Below are 11,869 nucleotides of genomic sequence, written 5' to 3'. Positions count from 1 at the left end.
CCCGGGAAGGGCTCCGCTGGCTGCCGCGGCCCGGCTCCGGCGGCGGGCGGGGAGCAAGCGGAGGAGGGGCGGGGGGACCGGCTGCATCGCGCGTGGAGGAAAATCTCCTTCCAGGTGGCTGCACAGCTGCACTAGAGCTGCTAGCCGGCTCCAGGGGCTAGTGATTTGAGGACTGTTGCTTCCATCCAGGGGCCTCGAATGGAGACCTTATATCCAAAGGATCTGGCTGTTAGAGAAGCTGCTTTGAATACAGGGATTTCCAAGTGCCCTCATTTATTGTCCTAACAGCGTGACCAGTGCCTGGAAAGCATATTCTGGGGTTAAAAGGTGGAGGAACAAAAAGAATACAAAAAGGTTTTCAGTTAATACTGAATATCACAAAAATGTTCAGAAATTCTGCTGCCTCAAGAATGTGTGAGAATTTGTATTTTTCTTTTCCTTCTCTATTTTAGTGGCTGGACCAGAACTGTACCTAGATTGACTCCCTTAGCTGTAATAGGTGTTTGGAACCATGGCGGCAGGTGTAGCAGCTTGGTTACCCTTTGCCAGGGCAGCAGCCATAGGATGGATGCCAGTGGCTACTGGTCCCATGCCAGCTGCTCCACGGCAGGAGAGAAAGCGAAGCCAGGACTCTCTGATTGTGCTGAATGTGAGTGGCATCCAGTTCCAGACATGGCTGGACACCTTAGAGCGCTACCCTGACACTCTGCTGGGCAGTTCAGAGCGGGACTTCTTCTACCACCCCGAGACACAGCAGTACTTTTTTGATCGGGACCCTGACATTTTCCGCCACATTCTCAACTTCTACCGTACTGGGAAGCTTCATTATCCCCGCCAGGAGTGCATCTCAGCTTATGATGAGGAGCTGGCCTTCTTTGGCATCATCCCTGAGATCATTGGTGACTGCTGTTACGAGGAGTACAAGGATCGCCGGCGTGAGAATGCTGAGCGCCTGCAGGATGATGCTGATACGGATCATGTAGCTGAGAGCTCCCTACCCTCAATGACAGCTCGTCAGAGGATGTGGCGGGCCTTTGAGAACCCACACACCAGTACCCTGGCTCTGGTCTTCTACTATGTCACTGGTTTCTTCATTGCCGTCTCTGTTATCGCCAATGTGGTGGAGACAGTGCCCTGTGGGGTAAGCCCGGGTCGCATCAAAGAGCTGCCCTGTGGAGAGCGGTATGCGGTGGCTTTCTTCTGTCTGGATACTGCCTGTGTCATGATCTTCACAGTTGAGTATCTCCTACGTCTGCTGGCAGCTCCTAGTCGCTACAAATTCGTGCGCAGTGTCATGAGTATCATTGATGTGGTGGCCATTATGCCGTATTACATTGGCCTGGTGATGACAGATAACGAGGATGTCAGTGGGGCTTTTGTGACATTAAGAGTCTTTCGTGTCTTCAGGATCTTTAAGTTTTCCCGCCACTCACAGGGTCTGCGCATCCTGGGCTACACGCTGAAAAGTTGTGCCTCGGAGTTAGGCTTCCTCCTCTTCTCACTCACCATGGCCATCATCATCTTTGCCACAGTCATGTACTATGCAGAGAAAGGTTCATCAGCCAGCAAGTTCACCAGCATCCCTGCAGCCTTCTGGTACACCATCGTCACCATGACAACACTGGGGTAAGTGCAGCTGGTGTTTGGTTACAGCCAACGTTTCAACAAGTGTATTGGCATGAACGGAAAAATACTCTATTTTAAAAAAATGGTGATGGAAAAAAAGGTGAGGGTAAGTTTTTGTTACAGAACTTTAAGAATACAACTTGTGACTTCCTTCTAGATGCTTTACATGTTTAAGTGAGTTAACAACATTGCTGAAATTAAAATAACCCAAATCTAAAACCTGCAAAAAACCTGAAAAAGCAAACAACAAAACAAAGCAAAAAAGTCTTGAAACTCTTTGGTTTTGAACAGTGAAATTGGAATATTTTATGAGTATGTGTGAGCTATCAGTGGATTTTTAATGGAGTACTGTCTTTGCTGGCAGGCCTTGTTACAGTGTTGCTAAATTATTAATGTTTATAAGGAGAACTGAAGTGCAAGCTTTTAATTTGATCAGTATGTGGATCTGCCATTTTGTTTTAAGTCGTGTATTGATGTAGACCTGGATATTGAGTTTGTTATTACAAAGTGATTTATTTTCATGAAAATTATACCTTGTCTTTACAAAAAAAAAAAAATCATGATTTTATTTAAGACACTGAACACATTTCCTTTGATTTTCATGGGCCTATAACTTTTAAATTATGAGTGTCAAGCTACACTGACTGGTGACACACTCTGGAAAATGATCTGAGGAAGTGTGAGGCGTATGACACATCAAGCATGTGTCTTTAAACAAGTCCAATGGCAATACAATTTCTTTCAGAGAATAAGGGTTAAAAAGTGTCACTGTTGACATTAGAATGCAATGCATTTTAGTGGGAAGATGAGAGAAAGTATATTTTATGAAGTCTCTGAAACCAGTGTCTGATTGTATCAGCTGAATCTCTGCACCAAGTTATAAAATGCATTTGTTTGTAGTTACAACAGGGATTTAGAAGGTTGACTAATTTGAGATGACAATTTTTTCCCTATTCTTAATTTTGAGTTGTATAGTACCATCTATGAAACTGAAAATCTGTCATTTCATTACAAACTGACATGTACTAGTAATTTAATAAATGACAAACTTAGCACTTTCATTAAGGCCAAGCCCATCATTTTATTAGCATTTTGCCATATCTTGTTGGGACTGCTGAGATTTATGAAGCATGTATAACTTTTAAATTTAACAAAATGAAAGTGCATTATTAAACTATTATGAAAAACTTGATTTATTATGTGCAATAGTAATTTACTTGGGAAACATGCATACAAAATATTGAAAAAGATAAAAGGAATGTCTTAAGCCACCATTTTTTATACAAGGCTTTTATCTTCAGTGTGATATAACAAATGAAGATAAATATAGTGCATAGTAAATATTTCATACTTCTTGTAAGGGCAAGTTATGCTAAAAAGGAGTGACAAGAGCTTTGGGGATTTTAGCCCGCCTTTTAGGTTCCTGGGTGGTTTTTTGGTTTTCATTTTCTGTTGCCGGTGACAAATGGAAGGGCCCAGTTAGCAGAAGAAACGAGTCAGGCATGGTAATAGATCCACATTCCTGTATTATCTGATGCTGTTTTTTTAACCATTTCTTTTTAATTAGAACAGTGACGTTTTCAAGAAAGAATTGACTGATACTTTAATATAAAAAGAACAGAAGCTGGTGTATGGGTTTTTTTGGTAACAAAGTGTACTGAGTAAGTTGTTTCTATGCTCATGCGCAACGTGGAAAGTACTTGTCCATGGTACTGAACAGAAACTTTTCTTGTTTTATGCCCAAATTGCAACTGATTATTGCACAGGTATAGTATCACAGCTGGTCTTGATATGATTTGTTTGTTTCTTTGGTGTGCAAATGCACACACACACATGTACATGAGTATTAATTTGTAATTCCAGGTTTTTAAGTATAACTCTGAGTAAAATCTTCGAAAGTACTGCTGTAATTTGAACATAATTTCAAATCTCTTTGAATTGAATCTAAGAACCTGTTCTTAAGTCTACAGCAACACAATATTTTGGTCCCAAGTGGAACAAAAAGGGTTAAAGAGAATCCTCTCATGCTTGATTCCTTTTTAAGGTAGTTTGAACAGAGAAAGTTTTGAGCAGGTTGAACAGAGATCCAAAGTCTCACCCTCAGGAGTTCAGGTATGATACAGGTTCAAATATGACAGACATCTCCAATTTTTATCAACTCTTTAATCAGTGCATTAGCTAGATTATGTCCTTTTAATAACATCATGATAACTTTTTTTAAGATTATGTTTAAATGTTAAATATATATATGTGTATAATTTTTTTAAAATTAGCATAATAAAAGCTTCAAATTCTTTTTAGTTGATGGAATAATTATGCAAAAGGAGAGGGAAGTTATAGGGAAAAGCATCAAGGGTCATTGAAAGCTGATTGTAATTAGTAATGATACCTTTTCTATGTGCTCAAGCTTACCACCTCTTTACTAATACAGTACTCCTCTTCATTTTAACTTTAGTTTTAGCTGAATCAGGGGTGTATAAATGGACTCAATAGGAACAACTTCTCTCATTAAGAAACAAAGCTTGATGAAGTCTTTATGTTTTAAATGACAGTAGCACATAGCAGGGTATGTGAAATACTACAAAAATTCATGAACGCTAATAGTGAATAATAGATTACCATAAAATTGAGTTTTTGAGTCTTGGTGTCATTGTCATATTTTTCTAGATAGCAAGGGTATTGAGTAAGCGACCTTTGCAATTTGGGGAGTTATTACCTTGGAAGCAGAGCTATATTTCTCAGTTCTGCATGATTGCTGAGCAATTAAAGTGTCTTTAAAAAACATAGATTACATTTGCCTTTGCAGAGTGCTAGTGACTTCAAATAGTACTATATTTTTGCCTCCAAGGATATTCCAGCTATTAACTGCTCTTGACTGCTCAGCTCAAGTAGTACATGTACATGGAAATTTTACATGAAAGAGCTGAAAAAAAATGAAAAGAGGGGAAGAAAGGAGCAAAGGAAAAAAGAGAACATGAGAAAAATAAAGGCAGAGAGAGAAAGAGGAGGATGCCTCTAGAAAAACAGCATGCACACTTCCAAAAACTGAACTGTCTGATTTTAAACTTCAGACTAGTCTTTTATCAGGATTCATTGTAGCAAAAGTAAAGTAGAAACAAGAAGAGAAAATAGAATAATAGTGATAGAGGTTGCAAAATATTTTATGGAGATTCAAGATAATAGTGGAAAGCATGGAGGTCAAGTATCAGGTTAGTGTGAAGATGACAGAGAGAAGAGCTCAAGTCTACCTCAGCTGGGGCTGGCAGACCTCCATAGGGGCTTGTGAACATCTACACCCATAATGACAGTTTTGTCACTTTCTGCTGCCACCTTATAACATGACAATCTAATAAATTTCCATCTGCCCTGTCAGGAGCCAGCAAATAAGCTGGAATAGCTGGTAAGGATTTTGGTGGTGTAAGGATATTGTTTGTTCCCAAGTCAGTCAGTGTAGTTTGTGTTTTATGAAGATATTATACTTTAAATAAGGAACATAGTGCTCTTCTGTGAGTAGTTTTAAAGCACTCTTATTGCTATATTAAAATTCTATTTTTATAGCCTTTACATTGGGTAGCTTTTTCAAGTCACACAATGCTTCAGTAGATGAGCAGAATACTTCATGAAGGAAAGCTGAAACTCTACTACTCATTTATTTGCTTTCATGGTATAAACTAGAGGTGTGTTCTTCAGAAAAGATAAAGCAACTATTTGTTTGCATTATTTGTTAATATAGCCCATAATATGTGAGGAAACCCACGTGAGATGTATCAAATTCTCTGAAGACTTTATAATAAACAGATGACTAGATGTGATAACAGAAAGCCTCAAACAGTGAACAAGAGAAGAGAGCAAAGGATTTCCTTTTCCTGCACATTCATGTTCTTTGCCATCTTCAGTCCTTTTTCCATTCTTTTTTTCATTACTATGCGTATATTCTATCTATTTCTTTTTTCCATTATTTATTCCAACTGCCACTTCCCGTAGTTTTCATGGTTGGGGTTTGTGTACTGGTTGATAACTTTCCTCCCTTCTTCAAGACAAGGTTAACATTTGTAGTAAGACTCTGCTGGCTTTATATTTTTTTTCTTCTGCTCCTTTTTTCCTGATTCCTATTTCATCCTTCACTACTAGATCAAATCTTTAGTTTATCATCATTGTCATTCATTTGACCTGAACTTTCCTCAGAACAGATATTTTGTTCTGACCTTTGTTTAATAGATTTTTCCTTATGAGCATCATAAAATTTCCACATCATCACTTTTTTCTGAAATGCTACACATATGCTCTTTTCTCACCACTGTGCCATTTTCAGTGTGTTTAGTTCCTTATAGTCTCTGCATTTTAGTTTGAAATAATTCATCTCTTTAGAACTTTTATTTAAAAACTGAGTTTAGTAAAATCTGACAAAAGAGAAAAAAATTCAAAATCTTTGTTTTATGAAAAATTCCATTAAAAGTTTGGATATAGTCTTATGATTAGTGTTACAAATGTAGTGATTCACAAATTTAGAGTATTATTTCTGTATCTTGTATGTACATATTGCTCATTCATTTTCTGTTTGATATTTTCAACCCAGTTTCAAATAGATTTTTTCTATTTTTGTCTTCTTATATACAACCTAGTGGATTTTGTATTTTACAAATGTGTTTGATGTCTCAATCTATTTTCTCTTCACAGCAGAGACATTTAGCCTATATAACAGAGGAGGGACAAAGCGTAGTTGTGATCACCTTCAAAGTACATTGCTAGATATTCAAAAAGGGCTCCAGGGAGAATCTGTTATACTAAGGGTCATTTTGATAGCAGTAAAAAAAAAAATTATTTGTTCTGTAACAAAAAGAGTACTGAAACTATATTGGGCTGTTGTTGCTTGACAGAGAGCAGGGTAATTGTATTCTTATTTAGTTGCACTGGGGACCAGCTTTCATCTTCAAAAAAATCCTGAAAATCTTTTAGAGGAAAAGGACTTAGCTTGTTTCACTCATTTGTCTGGAGCATGAACTTCCTTAGTTCAGTTATGAAGAACATGAAGGTGGTGCTTAACAAAAAGCTCTTTCTGATCAGGAGCTAATATAGTTGCTCCTTTGGTAGAAAAAGATGTAATTTTGTTGCCTTTTTGTTACTTTGAGACAAGAATAATAACAATTAGATTACTGTGGTCCTGGATGTAGCATAGAAATATTCTTAGTACAGCAAAACTAATCATCTCGGAGAGTAATTATGACTAGTGCCTGATCTATTAACTAGGGCCTATCATTCAAGTAATCATCAGTGAATACTGTCATTTTAGTAAAATCTTTAAGTGATCAAACCCAAGAAGATCAAACTGAGTGATGACGATCCATGACTCACATCATTGTGCCTTTGTCTAAAATGAAAAATTTGCAATATAAAAGCCACATAAATCTATGAATACAGTATTAGAAATAGTGCCTGCCATGCAAAAAAAAAAATAATCTGGAAATGAAAACTGTGTTTCTGAAGAGGGGAACATAAATACCACAGAAATAAAGTGACTATTCAAAATAAGTTCAGAACATCTTGCAACTTCAGGGTGACAATTAAGTTTTCAGACATTTGAAAGACAGTCTAGTGAATTGCTCCTTTTTATGACATTATAGCCCTTTGTCAGAAGTTCATAGTATTCATCGAAGTCAGCTAATTAGAGAAGAATCTCGTTCATCAGGAGTTAAGATCATAGATTTTTTCAAAGAGGGAGTACAAATTAGAAAAACAGAAATTGTTTAGAATTGTCCTTAACAGGTTTCATCAGTCACATCAGAGCTGACAGAGTGATGGGAAGGATTCTGTGTATTTCTGTACCTATCATTTATTGGGCAGTAGATAGGAGCACAGGCTTTTCTGGAAGACATAGTCTTCAAGACATATTTTTTTTTTTCTGAATTGATTATGTGATGGAGAAAAGATTTTGAATATATTGGCAGTACTTTAAAATAATAGCTCTACACTACACTTCCTGGAACAATAATAGTCACCATACTTGGACTTCAACTCCTAACAGTTAGGAGCCCTAATTTCTACCACTGTTTCTTAATATCTTTTTTTATGAAGCTTATGATTTTGATCTTCCTGTGTCTCTGGTAATTTTTTATATGTCTTATTAAGTAAAAAAGCTGTGGGGTTTGTTTTGACAAAAAAAAAAATCAATTTTCACCAAAGTACACAATGAAATTTGCGTTATTTTCACAGCATAGACTTCAATACATGTGATTTGAGATGAAATAAAAAATAATGCTTTTGACTAGAACATCTGATGTGCAGCAGGTATGAGTTCCCTGTAGAAAAATTCTGGAGACAAAAATTTATTCAGGTTTCTGGTGTATGAAGGCTCAGGTTTAAACATGAAGTACCTATGAAGTTCATGTAATCAATGCACAAAAAGAATAAAATGTAACAGGATTCATCTCTATTATAATTCAAATGAGACTGCACTCCTTTTCTCATAGCAGAGTAGACACAACTTATGCATTATTAGGACATACATCTTAATGTAGCTAGTTATCAGTACACCATTCCTACTACCATGACTTCAAATTCTTGCAGTTAAGTGCATTGACAAAAGCTAATAAAATAGTAAAAGACTGCTATCTTTCTGATTATTAAAGATACAATGATATCAGTCATATAAGCAGTTGTATTTTTTGTGTTTAGAAAAGCAGTTTCATTTCCTACATTCCACTGTGCAGTATTGTTACTTATCTGCAGATCTCCATCCTGAAGGTGAAGGCATTAGGAGCTACTGTGCAAATGTACTTAATTAGAGCATGATTCTTCAGTTCCAGAAAATGTGAGGTTCCTAAAAAACCTAGAAAAATGTTTTTTGTATGAACAAAGTAAAATTTTGCATATATAAAGTATTTAGGAATAGTAGTTTGCATTTCATCCCTGTTTTTCAGTTTCATCTGTGTTACTGGTTTCTTTGATCTCATTGGTTTAACTGAGAAGTCAAGTTTTGCAGACACAGGGATCTCCTATGTTTATTCATTTATAGGGACCAAACAAGAGCCCTACTACAAGAGCCCTAATTGTTCCTACTGCAAGGAAGAATTTAAAGGCATTTATCTGTCTGGTGATGAAGATAGGCACTCATCTTGAATTGTCAGAAGAGGCTTGGGTGTTAGAAGCAAAAAGGAGAGCAGCTGAAGCTAGGAACTCAGTCACCTTAAAAACCAGTCTTATGTGCACAGGAGTAACTTCCAGGATAAGTATAGAATACTGTACTCAGATTTTGGGTATGTCCCAGAGGCAGGATCAAATGCCCCTATCAGAATCAAAGGGATCCTGCTAGGGTTCAGGTCTTGTTAAAACAGAATATGCCCTATTTTTAATAGTACTGTAGAAAGGAGATAAGAGTGGTGTGTGTGTGGTATGCTTAGGAAAGAGGAATCAGTAATTCAAGAAAAAAAGAGGGGTAACTGAAAGAGTAATGTAAATTATCCAAGGGGTATATTTCTTGATCCTAATTTTCTGTCTCTATGATTTTCAAACCAAGAGTTCAGCATGAAAAGATATGTAAGAAATGGAAGCTATGACACATTGATATTATTAATGGAAATATTTTTATAAACAGTGAAAAATTATGAAACAATGTCAGGTAGGTGATTCTGTTTTTCAAATAAACATGCAATCTGAGGATTTATTGGTTTCAGTAGGTCTCTTATTTAGCTCATACACAGTAAATTTGTTAAGATGCTGACGTGTGGTAAGAAAAGGTAAAAGTTAATTCTCACTATTGGCCACTGAAAATTCATCCCCTTCTCTAGTATGATGGCAATCAATTTTATTTTGTGTCTATTTGGTTTTTTAATGGACACTGTTTGTAGATATATGTAGGAGGGTTGAGAAGTACTTTGCCTGCCTTTGTGTTTCTCTTTATGCCGTAATATGAACTTTGTAAGCAGAGTCTACAGTTCTGCTAGTTAATTTTTACCTTAATCTCTGTTCCTAAATGAGGCCTATTTAAAGAACATTTTCCTTTTTTCTTGATTCTTTGTAAAAAATTTATTTCCTGAGGTAAGCATCTTCTATCACAGTTCTTTCTCCTTGAGGATGCATTGTGATTTGTGCCCTGATTTTAACCGGATGGTGTCTAGCTCAGTTTTGTAGTTACTACCACTTGGACTAAGGCTTTTTATCAAAAAATAACATATGAAGAAAAAATCCTAATATTGAGAACACTTTTATGTTTTTTTAAGGTATGATCTGGTATAATATCAGCATTAAAACAGAAATGGTATAAAATATGTATCTATAGAAATAAATTCAGCTGTTTGGTTATTGAAGACTCAGTGTGCTTAGCTAAGACTTCTTATAGTATAAAAGGCAGTATAAACTTCTAGGATTTTATTTAATTACTCTGAGTACTTTGGTAAATTAAAATAAAGTAAGTATGTTTCACTACGGTTTAAATCTCTTGGATTAAGAGAATTAATTTTAGATTAAGAAGTAACTGTGAGCCTCCTTAATGGTATCTGTAATAGCCTAATTTTATGGTAATACATTAATATGCTCTAATTAATTATTATTTTGGATAAAAAAAAAATTGAGGCCAAACCCTAACTTTTTCAAATGTGTATCCAGAGATACAGATTTTTTTTCTATGAATTATACTGGCAGGTTCTCAAAATATTTTGGCTGATGCACCGGGAACAGTCTTTCAAATTATCACTTGAAAGCTTGACCATCCAGGCATTCCCTGTAAATGGCTGAGAGTTCGAGAGTAAGGTTGTGAAGGAATTAATTTAGGACTGTGTAATACTTTACAGTCTGAATGTGTCTTTTGCATCCTAACTTGCTGTTTCTTTCAGTAAGATGAATCAAGAGAGGTTTCTGTATGAGAGCATATGTAATGTGAGTGGTATCCTTAACTTTTCATTGTTGTTACTAGTCATATCCCCCTTTCTATAGCTCAGAAGAGGAGTTTTATTATTGTGTTAGTGGCCTTACTTTCATTTTCTGCAACTTTTATCTCTTCCACTTGCAGCCACTTAACAATTCCCTGAGCATCCTTATCAGCTATGGGCAGCAACTACTGCACTGTGCAGAGTTGCTTAGGAACAAAATTGATGCTCTTTGACATGGTGGATGACAGCTGCAACACACTGGTCCCCAACTCTCCTTCTTCCTACAGAGGAATAAAAAGCAGAAAGGTTGAAGATGTTTTCCAAATCTGATTGTGAAGAGCCTATATTCTTTTTTGGTTTAGGGTATCTAATCACTTCATTGTTGGTATGCAACAGGTTAAGAATTGTGGCCTTTCTATTGAAGACACAGCAGTATCAAACAATCTTTAGTAGCAATTCTTTTTAACTCTTTGTAATATAAATACCACTGTATCTTGTACCACTTCTAGAATTGAAAATTTTTAGTTTTTCTAAACTTTTTGCTTTGGTTTGTTATTGATACATTTGTCTACATCAGTTGATGAAATCCAAGTTGAAACATGGATACCATGGACTAGAGACAGGAGAACTGGACAAATAGAGTATGTACACCTATCCTCACACCTAGCGAGAGCTATGCTTGCAGCTGTCTCTTGTGTTTATTTGATATGTATGTATATAAAATGAAACTTTCAATATTGTAAACTCTAGACTGTTTGAGAATTTAGGCAGAATTTGTTATTTTAGCATCTGAATGAAGGCTTGAAAGAGTACAAATTGAAGCTTTCCTACAAACAGATAGTTTAGAGTAAATCTGTCCACAGACTGGCTTAATGATTTGACATGCTCAGTATTAGTTATTTTCCATGTGAAAGGGAAGCTCAAGTTTTATCTGATTTGCTTGTGAACAGAGTAATCGACCTACAGTATGTGTCAAAAGGTGTCAAGTTTTAGAGGTAAATATTATAAAGGAATCTCCTTACAAAAAAAGCCCCAGGTAATATGGGATATGTCTGCTGTCCTTCTCAGACCACGTGCTGCTTCTGACACCTCTCTCCCTACATCCCATCACAGTCAAATCACTCTAGAAGTTGCAGCTGCTGAAAGGCTGCAACTGTCATCATTCCTTTAGCCCACAGTTTCTTTCCTGCAAAGGCTCAAATTCTCAGAGTTTAGTGCATTAAATAATTCATGGGAGAAGCAGTGTTGCTGGTCGTGCTGGGCAGCCCTTCAGCGCAGCTCAGCCTCTTGCTGCACTGGCAGAGCTGTGCCAGGTTCCCTCCTCCTCTGGGGACAGGCACAGCGGCAGACCAGAGATGGGGCTGACTCGTTTTGTCTGG

At 36.7% G+C, this 11,869-nt stretch overlaps 1 protein-coding gene across 1 annotated transcript in view; it reads left to right on the top strand.

Moving 5' to 3' along the window:
• Window positions 1-511: 511 nt before the first annotated feature.
• KCND2 (potassium voltage-gated channel subfamily D member 2) overlaps window positions 512-11,869 on the top strand; it is a gene marked incomplete at both ends in the record, with an annotated part of 260,384 nt that continues 249,026 nt past the window's right edge. Inside the window, one exon of the mRNA XM_084206329.1 lies at window positions 512-1,626. Within this exon, the coding sequence (XP_084062455.1) occupies window positions 512-1,626 (1,115 nt within the window). The remainder of the gene's footprint in view (window positions 1,627-11,869) is intronic.

This window comes from Fringilla coelebs (assembly GCF_963513975.1).
Source record: "Fringilla coelebs genome assembly, chromosome: 5".
Taxonomy (NCBI): domain Eukaryota; kingdom Metazoa; phylum Chordata; class Aves; order Passeriformes; family Fringillidae; genus Fringilla; species Fringilla coelebs.
The sequence above is the reverse complement of the archived record's forward strand: the minus strand, read 5'-3'. Positions and strand labels throughout refer to the sequence as shown.